Genomic DNA, 23,662 nt, shown 5'->3' on the forward strand with positions numbered 1-23,662 from the left:
TTTCGGCTGTAGACCAAACTTTTGTAATGTATAGTACTGCCGTTAAAACAATCAGTGTATAGGGTTTTACTATAAGACACTGAATAAATAATTAACGCTTGATAAAAATCATGATTTAATTTTTTTCTCGACTCCAAAAGCTGAAATTTTCATACATTTAGACCACGGAAATGGACATATTTATGGCGATATGTTATAATATTGTATAACGTGCTACAAATATAAGACCTTTGTATCATTATCCGTATGTCAGTAAGCAAACGACAATAAGTTTTCAAAACACTTAACTGACAACAATATTATGTGGATCTTCGCTAAAGTCGGCTAATGGCTGGAGGCTTTCATATTGAGCCTCTAGCCAAGTTTCAGGGGTCCGCAATCCCCTAAGATTTGGTTAGTAACGACAGTTTACGACTGAGTGTGCGAGGATGTCGATAGGGCGTAGTTTAGGGAACGTGTGGAGAAGGCAGATTGATTGTAGCGTAGTTTTGGCTTAGTGCCGATCTGCTTATTTTAAGTGTATATTATTATATGGGAGGATTTGAACAGAAAAGTAAATATTTTGTCATTCAAAATAAATTAAATATACGATGGCTATTGATAACAGTAAATCCTATTTAGTACGAGTGAAAAAGAAAAATGATAAAATATAGGTAAACGGATATTTTTGCGATCGAATTAAATATTCAATTAGCCGTTTTTACCTGTACCGTTTCTACTTACAAGTGACATTTACATGACTTTTCTCTAATTAAAATCGGTCGCAAAGACAGGCCTTTAATTGAAGTGACTAAAATACAAATCCAACAAACAGTTATCCGCAAACTATCAGCCTAATACTACCCACATAAATCTCAAACATATTTCACCGTATGTAAAATTATTATGCATATCTCTTAGAAATACGGCGTCTACGTATGAGTTGTGAATCATATTTACATAATTGTTTATGTTAATTTGATTGTGTGTATGTAAATATGATGTTTACAGGATCATAGTAATCCTTTAATTGACCCTTTCAATATGTTTCGTAAGTTAGGAGTGAAAATCTTAGGTGAGATTGCGTTGCAGAAAATAGAGGCGATTTTTTACTGACTATCTATAACCGGCTAGATATTTTTTTTGTATGAAAAAATGATCAGTGCCTCTAGCTAGCGCCGTAGGAACTAATTTTGCAGTACATTTTAAAAATCAAAATCTCGGTTCTCGGTATGCGATTTTCTACAGTCAGTATTATTGAGTATCAAGAGTTTGACATTTTAAGCCTAATTAAATTCTAGTTCCACGTTTCTCAGGCCCTCAGGTGACTCGCAGTGCAGATGTTGTAAGGGAGGTTCATTTATTTCTATTGCAAAATTAATAAAAATAAATGTATTGAATAAACTTAATGTAGGTTAAACTTCTGAACGGACTATGATGAATTTTTGTATTTGACTCTGGGTCAAATATTATATGTATAAAGTCTTGTACTTATTTCACTATAAAACATTGCGACATTAATATAACGTACGATGTATTTTTAACTAAAACGGATTCCAAATAAAATCTCATTACTCAAAAACCTTATTCACACATTCAGTATAATTAACTCTCATTCCAATATCCTTCGGAATCCCTTAATTTAACAGATAACATACCGACATACTCAAATGAATTCACGATTATAAGATCCTTACAATGAAAGCAAAATGTAAGATCGAATTTCCTTCAAAACGAGGGTAGCTTATTCAATTATAACGTTAAAATACCTTACAAAATTATTGGTTACTTGTATTTTCAAGGGAAGGAATATTTAATAAAAATTTGAATAAATTGTTAGTGGCCTACTGCTGGGCACGGGTCTTCTTCCGGAATGAGGATGAGTTTAGGTTTTGAGTTCACACATGCTGACCAAGTGCAGGTAAGGAGCAGATAAAAATTTGTTCTGCTAACGCTATAGACTAGATAAACTACCGCTAAATGTACTCAGAAACTGGAGGTAAGCAATCTTGAGATCAAATATAATGTAGAGACAATTTACAATCCTGATAAGAGAATCAGAAAATATTTAATTGAGGAATATAAACTCTACTAAATTTCTATTTTTGTAAAGGTTTCTATAGTCAGGATTACTTCCTTACCCATAAAACAACTCCCAATTCGTGTAGGGACACTTTTCACTTTCTTTATAAAATAATGAACCTTACCTCCGTATTATTGTATTATCATTAAGCTAATTATATCAATCTAGTTCCCATGGCTGAAACAAAAATGTTCGTATCGATAATTCAAGTGTATCGCCACATCTACCGCGAGAGTTTCTACTGATATCTTGACCTACTTCCCTTAGACTTTATGTCCTCGGTATCCGTCAGTTGCCACGTACGATGTGTAAGGGCGTGGCCACGTTAGTGCGTTTTGTTGCGTCGACGCACTAGGTGGAGGCGATACTGCCCCCTAGCGGACGCTGAAGATTTTTGTAGGAAGCGATGGCGGATTTAATAATAATAATAATAAATCCTCTTCATTGGGAACCTAGTGCGACGACGCAATTTAAAGACAAATTATAAATAACTATTCATATTATTATTTAAAAGGGCGATGCAATTTTTTTTCCCTAGTAACTCCTCAAAAGGTTGAGATCCTGTGCATGTACCCAGTGTATGCTACACCAGTAACGGTGCACTACTGCGCTATCACAAGAGGATGAGACATTGATTTGGAATTTCGGGCTACTATTGAGAAACATTATAATATAAGTAACAAAAACCAATAGAACCCAACCCATGCATCGACCATGAGACCTCAATCAGCAGTCAGATGCACTATCGACCGCGTCACAATCACTTTTTGATGTGGCATTTAGCAACGTAACACATTAATGTGGCCTCAATCTTAGATGTATTATTTACGTACAGGCCCGAAGCTGTGGGTTACCGACCGATCCGTTTAGAGATCCTTTTGTCTAGTTCGGCGGTTTCTGGGACCAAGTTGATCCACGATCCTTGCTTATATATAGAACGGCTAAAGATTAGGTGCTCGAAATAGTTTTACCGGGAAGGATTTTTTTTGGATCGTGGTGTTAATGGCGACAATGATGCTACCTACGCTTTCATTTCTTAGTATTTTTTTTCACTACGCATAAAAACAAACTTACATTACTTTTTTATCTGTTCGATATTGGTTCTAAACCCGTTTTTTGGTAGTTTTTTTTAAATGTCTATTAAATTTTAATGCAAATTTAATAATTAATTTACGTCAAATACACTTATGATAGTCAAAAGTACAGTAGTTAGGTAAATTTGCTGGGGCTTATGGGAAGAGCAAGAAACGCCTGGCTACTCTTTTTACGCCAAATGATTATAAAAATATTGATATCAATATGTTATGATGATTGTCAAAGATGTCAACAGTTTATAGTGTATTGGGTTCTGGATTCTAGAAAAACAATATCAACTAGGTCCATTACTTTTATATATATTTAATAGTCTCAAAACCTTGCATTTTTATCATAAACTAGCAGACACGGCAAAATTAAATGTCTATTTTTCAAAATTTCTGAGAGATTTTCTTAATATTTTTTGCCGTAAGAACCTTCTCCTAATAATAATAAATACAACCCAAAAACAATTAGTAAAATCGGTCCAGCCATTCACGCGTGATGCCGTGACCAAGGAAAACGGGTTTATTTTTATATGTATATATGCCTGCTTACTTATCATTTTGGACAGATAAAATAACTTTAATAAATACACAGTTGCACCTAAAACATGAAAATGTTTCAACTTGTAACGTTAGAGTTTCGCTTACAACTTTACAGCAGTTAAACATGAATTCTAATATATCCGAGGGACATTTAGCGCGGTCTAGTTTTGACGCGCTAGGAAACGTCCCTTGTTCGAAATTGTTCATTGAAAACTCCTGCCGCTGGCTTCTGCCTGTAGTTTATATTTAGTTGCATCTGTTTACTGTTTTAAGTTTGAATTTCTGACGGTGTAATATTTATTACAAACATAATATAGAGCAACTGCATTTTTTTGAGTCTAAGATTTTTTTAAACTAGGGTTTGTTTAATTAACTATGTAAAAAATAAATTTTTGATGAAGAAAAAAGTTAAAGATTTACGTGCTTATGTATTTTTCAAAAAAATACGTTTAAGAAAGAAAAATAGAAAGTAGATTTTATACAGGTTCCAATCAGTTTTGAAGTATACAAAAACAAAAAAAAAATAATGAGTAATTCCGTAACACTAATATTACTAAAACGCCTATTCCCGAAAGATTTATTTACCACGATCAAGTACCTATAAGTAAATATAAGTCTAAATTGTAATTAATCGTTGTTCCTGGAAATTCCTTTATATAAATTAATATTCAGGAATAACAGATCAGATGAGTGAAATAATATTCTTTGATGAGTATGCTTTCATTTTGATTATATCAGTATTTGAGTTATTCAAAGATGTATTTTAAGAAGGAATACTTACTTGAAGATTATTACTATAAATACCGAAATTTTCATTTGTTTGAGTAAGTTTAAATTATGAATTCTTTTGCAGTGATATTAGGATGAAAAATGATAGGAAGAAGGCTGGGCTGATATTATAAATCACAAAATGAAAAAATGAGATACGTTTGTCTCGCGACATTCTTCTGTGAAAAGAACAGTAACAAGTATTCATCGTATTTATGTTTGAACAGCTACCTACCTCAGTTTTCGTAGCAGTCAGGAGGTTGCTGTTTATCTGAAACAATTAAAAGATTGTAAATAAATACATTTTCTTTACCAGTACTTACTCTACCGCACGTGGACACGATACGTTTTATTCCAAAACAAGCTAAAAAAGATTCGAGATAAGAGCTGATGTTTTGACGATGTCGATGTCTAAAGGACGTTAGCCTTTCTTGGTAATATAAATGAATTAAATTTACAATAGTAATTGCTCTTTAGTTGATATGGAATATAGACGTGATGGGTATTTTAGAAGTCCTGGTACCAAACATACTACAAATTTATTTCTCAAAAATATATGACATGCCACGTGGGTCAGCTGGTTCAAGATACATATAAGAGACACATAACTAGACTTCGTTGGTATGTATTGTATATCTAGATAATATATACCTACTAGCTGACCCGGCAAACGTTATTATGCCATATACCTAAATAAGAAAAGTGTCACCTAGAGGTATGAAAAATAGATGTTGGCCGATTCTCAGACACCTACTCAATATACTTACAAAATTTCATGAGAATCGGTCAAGCCGTTTCGGAGGAGTATGGCAACGAAAACTGTGACGCGAGAATTGTATATATTAGATAGTATACACCTATAAAGTCTATTTACAGGTTTTCTTGTACTTTGTGTCTATTTATGTCTTCGTAAAATATTATTTTATAATAAATTCATTTTCCTCCCAGACAACTTATGAAATCAAAATCTCACACTGGTTCTAAAAATCTTTACCTATTTAAATACTACTACATATAACCCATCAATTTGACCCCAGTAGTGTACGGGTCGAGGTCACCAGTGCAGGGCAGGCACTGAACCCGTGACCTTTAGTTCGACGCCCTCCACTACTGACGAGATTTATTATCACTTCGAATAGTTGTTAAGCAATCTTATTGCATGTTATATACAGTTTATATTGTGTTTTTATGTAGGACGTAAAATGCAATATGATATTTGAAAAAGGACGTATGTGCCATATTTTTTGTAAGGTGTGATGTGCCACTTTTGAAATTGTATTTTTTATAAGAAATTTGCAGAAGCTGTATAAGTGCTACCTGTTAGTAAATACTGATCTAGAACCAGACTAATAATTAACAATTATCACTGAAATTACCTTTTCGGGAAATTATAAAAAAATATTAACTCGGGTCGGCAGAGCGTTACTTGGATTTTTACACTCAACGAATACTTTTGAATAAAATAAAGAATAATTTATCTTTACAAAACGTCCAAATACTATTCATAAACACAATTTTAAACCGACTCATTAAAATCAATACTAAAACATTCAATACGTTACCGCCAAAAATACATCAAAGATCTCAAAATACCCTACTTTAACGTAACAGCATTCAATTGACTAATTACAGTAGAGGATGAGTTCTCTAACTAACTTATGAAGATTACATCAACGCGTCAGATTACCTCGAGATGACAATTTAAAACGACTAACATTACTCATTTTGGTCCCGGTTTCATAAGTTTTTGCAAGAAATATTAGAATTTTAGGTATTTCATGAACAATGTTACAACTCGCGAATTTCATCCCCTTTTATTTTTTAGAGGTTGACTTTTGAAAAAATAAGTTGTCAGCAATTACAACAATCAATTTATACTAAATCATAAAGACTTGGGATCGATTCTCAGATCGAACAAGGGGTATTGATCGATATCCAAATTATATTAGATTATTATTCTCAATAGCAGTTTGGTAGTCCAGATTTTGTGAGCGTGCCCGTGGTATATCGCAAAAAGTTCTCTTCTTATTATATATAGGACTAAGGTACGATTCAGACCAACCGGCTCGCGTCGGGCCGGGCCGGGCGGCATTTTACAATGCGGTAAAGAACATTGAAATGTATCAACAGTAATTACAGTTCATATTTGCAAGCAACTTACGCATAGCTATCTCCGTCGGCATCCCGCGACGCGGTGCGACCTGTCGCGACCTGTCGCAGAATGCATTCGGCTGTCGCGACGGCCGACCGGCCCCGACCGGCTCCGAACGGCGCCGTCGGCATCCAATCGGCTGCCGTCGGGTCCGTTCGGAGCCGGTCAGCTGTGCGTCGTGAAATACGAACGGAGATTACGGTGCAGCAACTAGCGAATCATTGAAGTACGGATTCCAGCGGACGCTGTCGGCTGCCGCGGCACGCGTGCGGCTACCGCGGCAGCCGTACGCATACCGCAGTAGCGGTACAGCTCCGACGGACGCGTTCGGCTGCCGCGGCACACGTTCGGCTGCCGCGGCACGCGTACGGCTCCGTTCCGAGGCGGCGCGACGCTAGCCGGTTGGTCTGAATCGTACCTTAGAGTGAAAATGGCGAATCGTATGTATTTCATACAACGACATACGTATTCCTCTTCTACACTTCGGTCTGCAACCAAAAGTGCGGGGCATAGCTAGTTCTGCATATCAACACAAACTTACAATTTAATCTAGTGGCTTCCAGAAAAGTCCTACTACGAAAATATAAGCAAAAGTTTTAATAAAACCAAAAGAATACTCGTCGTTAATAAAAACTTTTTCACAAAGAATACAACGGTGCAAAGTTTATGAGTACCTGTTAAAACAGTTTATTACCATATTGTTATAACAAGACCTAGAAGACTTTTATGACTGAAAGTCTAAATTTAAGGCTAGCAATTTTGCTATCGAGTTCAAGTTTATAGGCACAGTTTAGTGTTCCAGTTAAGTTTATTAGACCTAGTTTGGACTGTGGTGTTTTTTCTACAGTAATTGGTATTATAAATGCAAAAGTACACTGTTTGCGGCTGCTTTTTTGGGAATAAATCGGGAATTGGGAAAAAATCTCTGTTTTTTTCAGCAAAATAGTATTCTCTAGATAGGACTCAGTCTAAGTATTTTTACTGTAGAATAACTATAGTAACTGGCGTAAAATAATGATATGGAAAAGGACTTTTTTTTTTATTTGTCATCTTTATCTTGACGTTTCGGCACAGGGTCAACTGGCCGTCGTATCAAGCTAACCCGCCTGTATTTTAACAAAATATAAATAAAAAATACATAAAATAATAATGTGTGCCTTAAGAAAATTAACAAACATACAAAAGTTTTAAAATTACCGGATATTAATACAAAATTGTTTCTCAATAAGAAACTCGATTTAATTTACTTTCATATAACTTTTATAATTAGTTCCTTAGACATCAAATATGACAGCTATTCACTCTGATGTTTATTATTAAACATTATACTGAGTTAAAATTATTTATATTCATACTTAATTAATCTTAAATAAGAATATATTAAATTGTGCTAAAAATAAACTAATAGAAATGTTAAGAATATACTAAATCGAGATATCATTTTATCTGAACTTTTTAACAGCAAAAAATTAACTAAATCTGACCAGTAATTATACAAGTTTGCAACCTAAACAAACTTATTTATCACGTCTTTTTACCATAGGCAGGTAGGCAGTGACCAAAAGACATACTTACGGGTAGTGCCAATAAATAAATCTAAATAAATAACAGTGGGACAGTAATGGGTTATTGCTGTCCCACTGCTGGGCCAGGTATGTCATAAAGTATGTCTCTTCCCGTAATAAGGGAGGAGGTAGGTCTTAAATAAGTTTTACCTAAACTGACAAGGGGGTCTATCACGTTACGTATCTCAGTTGACAACAATTTGAAAGCCACTATGCTGTACATTGTTTTCTCACAAAGATTATAGTGATTAACAGGTTACGTTAAAGCAGCAATGTACTGAATAGTGACTATCAATTTGACTAGTTGTCTACTGAGATACGTGATAACACTGTAGTTTTGTAGTATACACCAACTTAAATAAGATATTAAATATAAAATCGTACAGGTTTTTCTAAAAAAGAAAGCTATTACAACAGTTATAAAGTTCATATCTGTAGTGCAATATAAAGTTGTGATATTACAACCTTATTGTGGTTCACCTGAGACTCGAAACTAGGTCTCTGGGCTTCACTAACTTTTATTATGATCTAACTTACTGAGCCTAGTGCTATAATGTACTTAAGTACATACAAAAACTACTTTACAGATAAGAGAGAGAAACTACTTTTCATATGAAAATACATACATATACCATTATACCTATACAATCACGCCTTTTTCACATAGCGCTGGGCAGATACCAGAGATCGCCACTTGGTACGATATTTACAAACTTCCCTTGCTTCAGTAAACGATCTGTCGGTTAACCAACACGCGCCGTTATTCAATAGATGGCTGCTTAGTGGTATTTGTTTCCGTGCTTCAAAAGCACTTAAAAAATATATTGCTATCCACGTATCCACTAATACAACAGTCGTCAAATCATGTCAAAGGCCTTTCGAGCGGCTTGAACAACTTTAACACTAGGTTGACCACTAACCATACGGTAAAATAAAATACCACTACTGGCCTAGAATCTTCTCCTCCTACAAGAGAAGGGTTAGACCTTGAGTTGAGGTTATCACAAGTCACAAACCAAAAACTTTAATACAAAACAAATTGATATTCCACCAAGCGCAAGTTCCCTTACATCCTCAAATTGCAGAACAGCCACTTCAAAAACAATTCGCAGTGTAAAGTTTGAATCCAATTTTCTTGAGCATTTTGTATTACTCCACATTTTCTTGAACCACATGGGTAAACATGGTACATGCAAGCGAGTGAAATTGTGCGGCAAATCGCTGAGGGAGTACCGTGCTTAATTGTGGAAGGAAAAATTGTGGATTTTGATGGCGTGGAGCTACTGTTGAGAATGTGTTTGTGTGTGTGCGTTTTATGAGGTTTTTGTGAGCAATCTTGGGTATAAAGATGGAAGGTTAGTGTGAATTGAGAATGTTTGATTGATGACGTTATGTTGAAACAAAATAGTTACCTAGATTCGTTGAATTACCATCTACGTAGGCCTGTTTTATGATTAAAAAATATTTTGTTAAAAATATTACTCTTTGGTTGGATAAATTTATTGTGTGTTATAAGAAAATTAATCGCTCGCCGAGTCTGGTCGCTATTCGTTACAAAATAAATACTTTAAGCTAAATGTCACTTTAGCGACACTAAGAATGAGAAGTTTTCAGAATATTTTATAAGCTACCAGTTTTATTTTGACCAAATTTAAGTAGGACTACATGGAAAACATCACATTTTAAACTAAAAAAAATAAGTCGGCAAAAAACCAAAATAAGTCCACTCTACTGAAATTCGTGTTTTTTTTCCACGTCAAAATTTGTACATCAGCATATAGGTAAACAACACACAGCCAACTTCATTATAAGTATGTCCCCTTTTAGTTCAACTGCATATACATTTTTTGCAAACCAAACACCGAAAATAGGAAAGGGACGTATATGTCAACGTCTTAGACATGCCTATCAATAGATATTGGTGTACAAGGATACCGCGACCCATATACAGGAAATTGATATTTTAACACGGCCCAATGCAAATATATGTCCGGCCGTATGTCAACAGGGAAATTAATGGACCAGTGTGTAATGCTTTTAGCATGACTTTGGCTTTTACGGAGTTGTTGAGAGTACCTATAAATACATACGTAATATTACATTATTTGTAAATAGTATACATCAAATGACGTCCTTTTCCTATAGGGGAAGGCTAAGACCAAAAAAACACGATTTGCTACAATCCGTAAGATTTTTTACGCGTCATTCGAATTCTTAATTTTTTTCATAATATCATGTTATGAAGTTAAAATTGCTCATTTTTATTACGATATCGTGTGGCTGGAACCATTTCTGATCACCTATGAACAAGTGTTTAACTAACAGACATAACAAAGTATTCTTGTCTATGAGTAACTGTAGAGCAGGTATAGGTTTTAAAATATTTTTCCCCCAAAAGAAAACGATATCCGCTCTTATACAGGGTCTTATGCAGGGTGCAGTGGACTTAAGGCAATTTTTTTTCTCCATTTTGGCGGGAAACCTGCACCAAGAGTAATACAAGAACCTTTGGAATGGCCAGCTTTTAGCATTTGATTGTGTTTCTGCCTAGCGTCTTTGAAAAAAAGCTTGATTTTATATAATTTTTTTACTCCATTAGTCCATATACAAAATTATTCAGGCGGACTTTGTGACTAAGACGTAAGACAAACGTATTTTCCTACAGCTTTATTCCACTCAGTATGACATACAAAAAACCATGAATAACATAAACGGTTTTTTTCTTTCCTTTATAGTTTTACGATATGTATGGCATTCGATATTTTTATTACAACACTAGCAAACCCGGCGAACTCCGTTTCGCCACCAAATGGCTTCGTTTTATGTAACATTTCGTTTTGTGATTAAGAGATGAAGAAACATTTTTTTATGTTTTATATTTGAAAAGGAAAAAAATATTGCATTTCACAACAGTAATGAATTCATTTTGAATACAAAAATGAAGTGTCATTTAGTTGAACTTCTCTAAGTATATGAAAGTGAATCCAAAGTAAATACTGAATCGAAGCGTTATACGTGTCCGCAAATTATTCGAAGATTCATTGAAGTGCTCTTTGGTAAACCACATTTTTTGTTTTTTGGTCTGACGTTAACACAAACAAAGCGGATGGTTTACCAACTCGTGAACACGCAACGTATAACTGTCCATGTGAAAAACAATGATTCTCTAAATTTATCCCGCAAACACTAAGCGATTGGCCTTGCGACTTGTTAATTGTCATTGCGAACGCAAGGCGAACTGGAAATTGTAATCGTTTGAAGTCAAACGGAAGATCGGTCGGAATCATTGGTATTCGAGGAATACATACATTTTCACCTGCGTACTTTCCGTTAATGATGGTTGCCTCAATCAAATTCGACATAAGTCTTTTTACCGCAAGTCGAGTACCGTTGCAAAGTCGCGGTGGATTCAAATTACGCAATATCATAATAACTGTACCTACTTTGAGTTGCAAGTTATGTGGTGGAAATCCTGGTAACTCCAGAGAGTTCAAAAACTCCGTCGGATAATTTACTACTTCATCGAGATTTGTTATAGAATCAACGGATTTGTATGTCACCAAATCGCCTGCTATTTTTGATTGAATGGTGAAATTCAGTGCGTGTACATCATTATTCTTTGCGGCAAGAATTGCTCGTTCACTTAACCAAGCATAATTCTGATAATTCTCACTAATGTTTGGAAAAACATTTTCAATAAGAGCTAATTGAGAGTCTACAAATCGACAAAAGTCGTTGGTAAGAGTAATTAATCCAGATGTCGCATCAACTGGGACTTTTCCATTTCCAACAGCTAACAATTGTTTGGAAAATTGTGCAGCACTTTGATCATTTTGAAGTTGAACTCTCATATTAATGGTTAGCGATAATGTTTTTACGTTATTCCATAAAGGTGATGCCTTCAGGCAAGCATTCAATTCATCTGCAGGCGTTCCACGGGGAATTACTGGCAAAGTCTGCCTGAAATCGCCTGCCAACAATATCATCAAGCCGCCAAAGATGTTGTTATTTCGCCGAAGATCCTTCAGTGTCAAGTTAAGTGCTTCAAGTGATTTCTTATGTGCCATTGTGCACTCATCCCAAACAATGAGCTTGCATTGCATCAACAATTTTGCCATTGCACTGGATCGGGAAATATTGCATGTTGGAGTATCAATTGTGTTTAAATTGAGTGGCAACTTAAGCGCAGAATGTGCAGTACGACCGCCATCTAGAAGAGTCGCCGCAATTCCAGATGATGCTAACGCCAAAGCTATGTCACATCTTGATCGAATAGTGGCCAAAATCAATGAAATGACAAATGTTTTCCCTGTCCCTCCAGGTGCGTCCAGGAAGAATAGACCACCAGTATTATTGTCCACCGCTTGTATTAATGTTTCGTATACTTGTTTTTGCTGTTCATTCAGTAACGGCACATTATTTTGAACAAATTCCTGAAATGTATCAACATTGTATTGCAGCTCTCGATTTAATTCTTGGTTGAATGCATCGTGCATCGATCGATTTGGCGCAATCATTCCTACTTCAATCAGTAGCTTGTTTGCAATAGTCAAGCATTGATCCTCAATCAGAATCAATCCTTCATTGTAGATTTCATCGGTTATTTGCATGTCAGGATTATTCGTTTGAATGCGCAAACGATGCAAGATATCTTCACATATGTCGTCTTTGTATTTGTTCCATAACTGCATTGGTTGTGAAGGAAAACATGTGGTGATGATAATTGCGAACAGCGTTCGTATTTGGTACGCATTTGATGAAACAACTGAATCGGCAAGTGTTAAATCCCAATGAGAATCGTTCTCCAGCAAACCCAATAGTTGACATGCTTCTCGATATGTTTGGCATTGGTGGCCATTCACAGTTTTCAAATGCGCAAATGATTTTGGTCCACGTACATTTACCAACAGCAGTCGCAAATAAAAACATTCATCATTTCTAGGATGAACAGTATACATACGACCTAGTGCATCAGAGGAAAACACCTGTGGCCAATCTGGAACTGGGGTGCCTTGTTTGCGACGTTGGAATTTCTTTGTTGATTGATTCCAAGTGTAATACTTGGGCATTTCAACGTACATCAGCGTCGCTGCGAATGGATCTGTTTCACACATTGAAAAGAAGCTAGTCAATGTTGTCGATGGTGGTCTCTCAGCTCGTTGTGCGGCATTAGCCTCAGTGAAGTAAACTCTTTGGCCATTTTCCAAATGCACTGCTAAATGTACAACTGTGGGATATCTTTCATGAATTTGAAATGACAATAATCGCCACAGTGCTTCATTAGTACTGACGTATCTGCCCATTTGGAAGTTGCTGATTTCGTCATTCGCATTTTCCGACGCAATACCAAACACAGCCATGTCGCTGCCTTTTGTGACGTACTTGCACAAATATTTGATTGATTTGGCCGAATGACAACTCTCAACGTTTGCATGTGTTTCGAAAATTCGTGATAGCAGCGGGCAATATGGTACAATGAATTCATTTCCGATCTCAATCTCTTGATTTTGAACTTTGACTTTAATAGTTCGACCATTATCTTCTTTTGAACGCCGACGATAAACTGGATATCCATCGTGCCCTGTGACTGTTTCAGCAACTAACGGTCGCGGATATCGTTTTGTGCACTTTCCATCAGCCATGCAAGGCGATAATGGATTCAAAGCACCGCACGGTCCATGCACCATCTGCGTCGTCACAATGTCGTGTAGATGGGGATCAGTGACTGGATCAGGAATTTCAGCTGATATGATGTCATCCACTTCATTTGAATGTAATTTGTTCAGCAACCAAATTAGGATATGAGCATGCGGTAGTCCACGCTTCTGCCATTCCACCGAGTACATATAACAACGTGTGTCACCAAAAACTCGATACTTAGTAAGCACATCCATCATAACCTTGAGTTTTTGCTGAAATACTCTGGCGATTATGTCATGGCGATCTTGCGGTTTTTGTCCCGGTTCCATCTCACGTTCAATTTCCATCCACTTCGGATTGCAAGTGAACGTAATAAACAAATCCGGAGTTCCATAATTTCGCACGTACGTCATAGCGTCTTGAGCGTATTCGTGCATGTGGCGTGGGCTTCCGATATATGATGATGGAAGAATCGTCAGACGTCCAACATTCTGAACATCGCCATCTGAATGAATAGCATCACGCAAGTGTATATAGTCCTCAGATCGTAGCTTTGCCTGATTGTATCGGATGAACGCTAAACGTTCGGTCTCGACTTTGACATACATGTCGACAGCGAATTGCTGGAATAGCCGACGGCACTTCAGAATGACATTCTCCTCATGTGTACGAATCATCAAACGATACGCATAGTAATTCATTGCGCTTAGATTTTTATTCGTTGATACACCTGAAAATGCAAAATTAAATGAATTGTTAATAGAAACCAATAATAGCAATATAATTAGTGTGTGAATATTTTACCTGTAATTGGATCGACCATCTTCAACGTGATGTCGTATCCGTCTTGCCCTTGCCAATAAATGATTGGATATTGTAACGCATCGTACAAACGATGTGTCTCGTTTACACGATGCATGATATTGCTTCTTCGCTGAACGACAATGTCTCGCGATTTAGTTGGATCGCCAACAATAATTGCAGCAACATCATTAACGGTGGGTGCATTGAATCTTCGCACGTGTTCACCTGTTGGGGTACAATCCGCTCTTATGACAAATTTGTGCGTATCCGATGGCATTTGTTCCAATGCTGTTTTGAACATATTAACCACAGCGTTATTAGCGTGAAAAAATGCTTGCAACTGTTCTATAATTCGTCTCTTTAACTGTTGTGTTCCCTGTATATTGCAACGCACATTCAGCTGATCCACCATCGACGAAATAAAATATATTTGCAGAAATTGATGCGGCTCATCCGGTGATGGCACCATTGAACCATGCAAATGATATATTTGTCCTTGTATCTGTAATTGCAAACAATCATTTGTTGAAGAATACGGTGTAAATTCTGATCGTGTGATGGTGTAGTGTTTGGTGTATATGTAGTTTTTATTGTTGCAATTCATTTTGTTAGTGTGAGTGATTGGTTCTGTGTGTTGTATCTTTTACCTTGCAAGTCGGCATAAAGCCGCCTTCTCGAATGATATTAGCTCCAAAGGAAGTCATGCGAAAGCAGTTATTGTATTCAAGGATGTGTTGAAGAAAATGGTAGGAATCGTGATCACTTCCATCGAACAATTGTTTCAGTGGCTGTGGTGGTGTAAGTAATGGATCCAGTTTGACTTTTCCACTTGCGCAACACAATCCAGCCGTTTCTCTTTTAAACTTTAACGCATTACAATATCGGCATACAGTCGTCATTGGTCCAATATCTAAATTTTCATCATTACTGTAGTTCGCAGTGGGATCATATTGGAATGCCAAGCGATTGTATGATGCCAATGATCTTCGTGTGCTCACGCGCTGTCTTAATCGGGCATTTTCTCTTATTATATTTTGTCTTACTTCGCTTAAGTTCTGTGAATACACTTGTTGCTGGCTTGCATGTCTTGTGCGGCGGCCGATGTTCGCACGTCGTCCTCTAGGCATTTTGGACTATGGACAGAGTAGTGAATTTAACCTCAAATGCACGATCCACATAATTTACACAGTTTAACTTACCACCTTAAAGACAAAATGCCTGCTGTTGAAATCGAATAAAAATCTGCACAATACACGTAATTGATTTGTTGGTTTCCAATTAAAATGTTAGGAAACGAATAACTTATATTTTTTACTTTTTTGAACACAATACCGTTTTTTCACATGAAATTCTCTGTCAAACAATATATCACGCACCGGCACCATCTACAATGAGTAGCTGTCAAATAAAAATATTAAAAGAAATACGATACAAATATTGGTATGTAGTACATGCTATGTATCAGAGATGGCGCTGTATGAGAAAAATGATTTTCTCTGTTTTTTCGCCTTTCTGTTGAATTTTTTCCTGAATTTTCTTTGCTATAAACCTCGCGGAGCTCGAGACCTTTCCAACGAATCCAAAACCGTGGAAATCGGTTCGTGCGTTCTGGAGTTATAGCGTCAGGAAGGAAAACCCGACTTATTTTTATATTACAACATAAGTGTGATTCATAAACAACACGCACCACAATTCGGGAACACATAAATCTAACAATATGTTTTGTGAAAATGCTTTTTACGTTACATAAGGTATAATAAAATAGTATTTAGGTAATAAAACCTATGGGGTTTTGTCAGATTTATAGCTATACAATTTTTTGTCGAATATTTTATTGCTTTTCTTACCGTTGTTACTTTGTATAGGAAATATGCTTTCTAGAAAAAAATGCTATACGTCTCTGCGCTATGTGTATATTAATATAGGGAAAATCTAAGCCCCTTACACACTAGCGGTAAGTCGCGCCGTTATGTTTTTAATGTGCAACCGCCTATGCACTGCCACTTATCCTATGTAATTCCACTATCGACTTTCGACAACCAGCTAGTTATTGAGAAATTTTATATGGAAATCTTCCCTAGCGGACGCCTTAGAAACTATTTTTGCAGTACCGACTGTAGAGCATCGCGTTACAGGAGATTGCATACCAAACCCAAACCGCGCGTCTAGCCGCTAGCGCGTTAGGAGGGTAAGGACTATTTTAAGGAAACAATAGAAAATGTGAGAGCTGTGGACAATGCCTGCAAGGTCCCGCATCTGTCACGAAAACTTTACGCAACCACGACGCGTACGAGTCTAATCTGTCATCTGTATAATTAGACTACAATTGAACGCCAATAAAACTTAATAGCCCGTTTAATAATATCGCTAAATATTCACAGAACTGATTGACCTAACAATGAATTTCGAGTCCTATACAAACATTAGTTAAGAAGCCTTTAAACTTTTAATATGAGAACTTCTAAGAATATATATTATTTTCAAGTCTAACCGGATTTTGGTTTAATATCGTGTTTCCTCGAAATGAAGCGAGAAGCCTACAGAGAGGACATTGGGAATAAATTGCCCGCCATAATGCTCCAGAGAATCGAGAGTTGAAATTAATTCTTTAGTAATTTGCAAGTAGCTTTGATTTGCTAAGGACTATTATACTCCATCTCTACTAATATCCTTACTTCCCTACAAAAAGTATGAATGCAAAAGTAACTCTGTCTGTCTGTCTGACTGCCTGCCTGCCTGTCTGTTACGCGTTCAGTAGTTTAGTCGCTAAAACATCTAAACTACTGAACCGATTTTAAATAATTTGGTACAGAGATAGAACTGACTTTGATAAAGAACATGGTCCATTTATCGGGAAAATAGGGATAGAAAGGGTTAGAAGAGGCGATGAATGTTTCAATGAAAATGTTCATTCATACTCGACAGTACCGACTATAGAGGATCACGCTACTTGAAAATTCAACAATTTAACAAACATATACATATCCGTTAAAATACTTGTAAAAAAAACAGCTAGTTTCATTTTCGCGGAACAAAAACAAGATCCATTTGTACAGTCGTCAAATGAAACAATTTTGACGCGACGCCCAAAGTTCTGAAAAAACATTATGTAAAATATAACGGGAAAACGTATGTACAAAAAAGTAATTGAAAAAGTGCCTCCTTAAACTTGAGAAATGCTTTTAAAGAACATTTTCTGTTTACATTATGAAGATGTACTGTATTCTGTTTCTTTTAGTTGCCGCATTCGTATGGAAAATTGAATAAAAATCTGTTCTTCCCGAAATGTTTTTTTGATGTTCCATTATTTTTGTGAGCCTTCCCGCTTTTTGGATTAAAGTATTGTATTGTGTGTTTTATTTTTGTATTTTTATTTGCTATTCTTATGTTTTACCACAGGGCATCAAACTTACGGTTTATAAGTCGTGATCTTGTATCTGGCTGCAATTAGAATTATTTCCTTATACAGAGATTTAAGCTTAGTAAGGTTACATACATAGAGCAATAGTTGGGATTGAAATTCTCAACTTTTTGGCTGTCCAACACCAATAGCTACTACTACTAAGCGTCCACATTCGTCTGGGATTCTCCTCCCGAACTAAGGAAGGGTTAGACTTTGAGTCCACCACGATAGCCAAGTGCGGGCTAATGACTTTGCATATAGACTTCTATGACAAAAAATATTAATTGGAAACATAAACTTTACTACGACTAGAAGTATAAATTGGTTACCTTTAATGCACCAAACTTTACTTTTTACAAATTTGTTTGTTTCCGGTCAACCTAGCATCAATGTAGTAAAAGCCAAAGGCACTTTTAAACCATAAAACAGCAACGTCATTTCCTTCCTAAGTGCAGAAAACATTTTAACGTAAAACTCCTAAATGGTTATGGATGAAATTTTTAATAGTCTTGCATTTTTCATTGCTTCCCAGGTGTTTTAAATACTTTGCTGCACCAAAGGGCATTTCCTTTGAAAGTCAGATTAAAAATGTGTTTTAAATTTTTTTGTCAGCATTTAGTTAGTAGCTTTTCCCACGATTTGCAGAAGGCACTTTTTGTATAACGATTTAGAAACTTGTAAATAGGTTATGGTTGCTTAAGAAAAAGTTTGTTTACTTTTTGTATTTACACAAGAGTGTTATGTAAATACAAAAAATTAGCAAATGGAAACAGCTTTAAACGCTTTTATTCAAACAAAAAATTTATACCCTTAAAAACAATCCCTTTTGTGAAATCTATAAACGATTGCTTATCATCAAGCAATCAAGCTTTTTAATCAACATTAGTCACACAGTTTCCAAACGCTCATTATACCTCCAAATACAAACGTTTTGTATTATAAACGTTTTTGAGGCGCCCATAGCCAGTTGCGCTCACCGGACGGTAAATGATCTGTGGGTTAAGCAACCCTTGGCGCGGTCACTCCATTGATGGGTGACCGTATAGTGGTATTTAGACTGGGCGTCTCCGTGCTTCGGCCAAATGTCAAAGGCCCTCGGGCGGCTTGAACTACTTTGACACTAGGTTGACCACTAACCATACGACAAGAAGAAGAAGAACGTTTTGTTTTTTAGAAAAACGACATAACTTTTAACCTCCATGATTAATATACAAACAGAGATCACAAAACAATCGAAATAGCGACAAACAAAAATCGACAAAGAGTAGACAGCTCGATAATACCATCGAACAAAGCCACTCAATATCATGTCCTTTTTGTTTATTTTATCTGTTCAAAGCGTTAAAAAGTTAAGCTTTTCACAATCCAATGAAAGGTTAGATAAAATTAACAATGGATTTTGAATTTGCTGAGGTTTTTGATGCGTTTTATGTTACAATCCATGATTACACGGTATTGTTTATGTATAATATGAAATAATGTAAAAGTAACTCTGTCTGTCATGATTTCACGGCTGAATTACTAAATTAAATTGACAGAGTGATAGGAAATAAAAAATTACTAAGTGGATACTTTAGCGAGAACTATCTTGCAAATTGAATAAGTAACTCAAATTATATTTTTGCATTAAAGCGTTAAATTTTTTTTATGATTAAAGGAATGAAGGTTTATTTCATCATTTGCTTTTTTTAACCCCTGAATGTCATGAATGAAGGAAGGGTTAGAACTCCATAACGCCAGCCAAATGCGACTTGGTGACTTTGCATGCCCTTAAGAAATGCGAGTAACTTTTAGGCATGCAAGATTTCATCACGATATTTTCCTTCACCGTTACCTAATATTGCTATTAATATCAAATAAGATACACTAATATACCTGAATATCTAAGCAATAAACATCGTTATTATAGTACATCGATGAAATAGTTCCACCCACGTGACTTTAAACTAGCTTTCCTTAACATCACATCACTAGACATCACCCATAAATTTACTGCACTTCACAACGGAATAAATTACAATCGAACGCAAGCAATTATGCACTTTACCACACGTAATTTAGAGGTGTAAATTGCACGAATGTACCGTGAAATTGGGTTGACTTGCTATTCTCTACGGTGATGCAATCGTTCCGCAAGTAAAACAGATCTGTTTTGAATTATTTACATGTTTGAAACTGTCTGTTACTCAAATTGTTCAGACGTTTCCGTTTTATATTAATAAATCTGTGAATTTGATTATTGCTGTTACGATTGCCAAATTGCGATGTGCAGATAATTTGGCAAGTTATTACGTGAATCGTCTTTCGACAAGTCTTATACGATATACATTTCACGTGCAAAAGGAACCAATGTGGCAAGAAAAAAGTCAACTACGCTCAGCAATTATTTCGTTCAGCAGATAAATTGGCATAGTTATTACTTAAATCATCTTGCATATAGAACTTTGCAAAGGTAACTATTGCTAGCAAAAAAGGTCAAGTAAATGACTCTCAACTTTATTAACAAACTTACAAAAGCCCTTATCCAATTAAAATGTATTTACTTATTGATTGGTATTGATACTAGGTTAGTAAATTCCTTCGAGAATATTCTTACGCCAAAAGGTCATCTATTAAATAATAAAAATGTAACCTTATTAATTCAGTCGACACTGGCCTTCTCTCAGTCCGAAGTCCCTCATAACTTTCAACTAACTTATAAAAACTAATTCAACTAATATCACGTATGAACAACTCAGGTAAAAAGTGAAGGTCAAAGGTCAGAAAAAAATATATTTTTTACAATTTTAAATACATACCTGCTATACCCGAAGGTATAAGAGGTGTATGAAATACCTCCACGTTTCACCATTTACAATATAAGTCCCATATAAAAGGGAGCTAGCCGTAGGACGTTACCGAACACCGGGATGCTATCTCTCTCTTTCTTCCATGCAATGAACCCCATATGGTAGTGGGCTGCTATTGAGAATTATTTTAATAAAATTAGTATAGCCCAATAGCACCTTGCCCAACCTGGGAATCGAACGCAGGACCAAGATTAGCAGTCGCATTCACTACCCAAGACAATATAGCAGAGTTATACAAAACAAATTCAACTAATAACAGCTAAACAGCTCAGGTAAAAAACCAAAGGTCAAAAGGTCAAACAGAAGAATACACATATTTCACAATTTTCTCCATACACAAAGATTTATATTGTAACAAATACACAAGTTATAGCCGTGAGATCGTTCCGGGAGACGTATAAAAGGAAAACATTGTTCCTGTATACGAATCTCGTAAATAACAAAACTATAAATAGGGAATTTTGTTATGTGAGCTGTTTTGTAGTGAGATTAGAATTTACAACTGTTTTGCTGATAGTAAATGTTGGGACTTAGCATTAAAATCAGTACATTTTTTTATTTATTTTTCTTGTATTAGTATTACACTGTTGAGCAAAGGATTTCCGGTTTAATTATCTAGTTATTAGATATGACTTTTAAAAGCATTTTTATGCTGAGTTGTGGTAACATATTGACATAAAACGGTGTAAGAACCTGTTAAGTTCAGTTGGTAATATGGATTGAAATAGCCAAGATATCAAGTATTTTCTTGTTCCTGAAAATATTATATGAAAAAGCAAATAAATTACTTTTACGTGGATTCGCAAAGTTGAATTTTCTTTTTTAAATATTATTGCAGCAGTCCGGAGTTAGGAATTGTGTTCGGTAAGGAGCAATATGATTTACTGCAATACAAAAACTAAAACTTTACCTAGTAGGTATCTCTATAGGATAAATATTGCCGAAAGATTTTGAATACACTTAATTATGATAAAAATCATCATAACATAAATGCCGCTTACCAGTCATTAATCTAAAATATACTTACAAATTTTACAACAACATTTTTCTAACATTCTTAACGCAATTTATAAGTTTTTCAAAGCAACTGGTGTTCGAATAAAAATATTATCAAACTTAAACCACTCCGGATGTAATTACTAAACTCATTTAAGTTATCAACTTAATTCTTTCAGCGTTGATTCTAATCAGAATGAAAGCGAAACCGGGGGCGTAGCTATGTCTTTTGAAACTTTTCAAAAAGGATTTTGGATTGACAAAAAAGAGGTCTGACCACAAACAAAATATGTTTAGGAATAACTTGTGAGAGCGTGGGGTCTCTTTTTGTTCAAAAGTTGGTACAATCCTGGGATACCGTAGCTTTGCTTTGTTTTTGTGACCCTAAAATATGGCAGCTTAAATCATTGTTTAGAGGGCTTTTAGATTTTTTATATTACATGAATATACGTGTTTTTGGTCAAAAATTTATTAGGGGCTTGGTTTGTAATTGTTATTGCTCTTATCTAAGATTACATGGGAATGTCGCAATCTTGCAATATTAGATGATAATAAAGAAACGCGAAAGTTTAAGTTACGGCAAAGATTTATTTACATTCATATTTTTCCATGAGGATCCAAAATACCCCATTTGTTGTAATCTTCACAAACTTCCTCTACTTTATTTACATCGAAATGATTACCGACTAAACTTTCTGACTGAAAACCATTGAAGCACTGGCATTAAAATTCAAGAACGACGCATTCGCTAGTATATCAGCAAGTTAACTAGAAATTTCAAAATTTCACAGTTTTTCTAGCCCCAAGTTGTTTTTTCTATTTACAAACATCGTAACACAAGCCCGCGGGCACGAATGGGCTTCGTATGACGTCACACAGTCCCAAGTCGGCAATTTTATTTACATTGCTGTAAATGTGTTTCGTCAACGTTCAGTAGTTGCTACGTTACTATGTTATTTTTAACTTAAAAGCATGGTTTAAATTGTACATATGTACAAACGTTGCGTCTTACATGCCGCGTGTAATGGGTTCGATTCAACCCGGGACAAATATTTGTTTGTTGAGCATGAGAATCTGTTCTGATCCAGCATGTCAATCTATCTATTTCTATATATGTATGTAAAAATTAATAGCTGTTCGTTAGTCTCGCGATTTGGCTAATTTTGATCTTGAATTATTTGTGGAAGTCCAGAGAAAGAATCGAAAAGGTGAATAAAAATTGAAAATGCGCGGTACTAAATAAAAACAAGAAAGCGTGAGCGGAACTACGCGGGTCAGCTAGTTTATCTATAAAAGTATGTATTCACAAGTATATGTTTATCAGTTATCTAGTAACCATAATACAAGCTCTGCAGCTTCTCATAGAAGTAGGCAGAGACCAAAGAACGCCACTTGGTACAATCTTTACAAACTACCCTTAATTCATACAAAACGTTTTTTTAAATGTGATTTTAGCTTGTCAGTCTGTCTTTGCCTGAATGGTAAAACTGTTGAACCGATTAAGAAGATATTTGGCATAGCGATAATGTTTATGTTAACATAAATTACTAAGACTGACATATTTATAAACCTGTTATTTATAACTAACGCAGGCAAAGGAGCGTACCAATTTAGTCACAATATGTAGAATAGAGATGATTATCGAATAACCACATCCAAAACTAATATTGTTTTTGATTCTTACTTAAATGCACCCAGAAAATTCATCATTATTACTTTTTAAGCTTATTTCTACATAAACTACATCTATGAAATCACGCATTTTTCCATAGGCTCTGCCTGCGTTACGGTTCCGAACTGC

The 23,662-nt window shown here is 35.6% G+C and overlaps 2 protein-coding genes across 3 annotated transcripts in view; both read right to left on the reverse strand.

Moving 5' to 3' along the window:
• The window catches only part of SPR (G protein-coupled sex peptide receptor), a 338,586-nt gene that overhangs the window by 244,703 nt on the left and 70,221 nt on the right, over positions 1 to 23,662 (reverse strand). For both annotated transcript variants that reach the window (XM_076131649.1, XM_076131648.1), the window contains exon 3: positions 4,688 to 4,723. The gene's annotated coding sequence lies outside the window, so the exon portion shown is untranslated. The remainder of the gene's footprint in view (positions 1 to 4,687; positions 4,724 to 23,662) is intronic.
• LOC142984171 (uncharacterized) lies at positions 10,961 to 16,198 on the reverse strand. Its single transcript, XM_076131596.1, has 3 exons — positions 15,261 to 16,198; positions 14,614 to 15,115; positions 10,961 to 14,539 (listed from the first exon to the last, which is right to left on the reverse strand). Exons 1-3 carry the CDS (start codon positions 15,738 to 15,740, stop codon positions 11,208 to 11,210), a joined length of 4,314 nt encoding a protein of 1,437 aa, XP_075987711.1. The 5' UTR covers positions 15,741 to 16,198; the 3' UTR covers positions 10,961 to 11,207.

Source organism: Anticarsia gemmatalis, chromosome 26 (assembly GCF_050436995.1).
Source record: "Anticarsia gemmatalis isolate Benzon Research Colony breed Stoneville strain chromosome 26, ilAntGemm2 primary, whole genome shotgun sequence".
NCBI lineage: Eukaryota > Metazoa > Arthropoda > Insecta > Lepidoptera > Erebidae > Anticarsia > Anticarsia gemmatalis.

Excerpts from the sequence above, each read along its gene's own strand:
- LOC142984171 (XM_076131596.1), bottom strand. The coding sequence starts at position 15,740 with ATGCCTAGAGGACGACGTGCGAACATCGGCCGCCGCACAAGACATGCA. Across the intron at positions 15,116-15,260 it reads GCTTTATGCCGACTTGCAAG|ATACAAGGACAAATATATCA; the intron begins GTAAAAGATACA and ends TTGCAATTACAG. Across the intron at positions 14,540-14,613 it reads GATGGTCGATCCAATTACAG|GTGTATCAACGAATAAAAAT; the intron begins GTAAAATATTCA and ends TTGCATTTTCAG.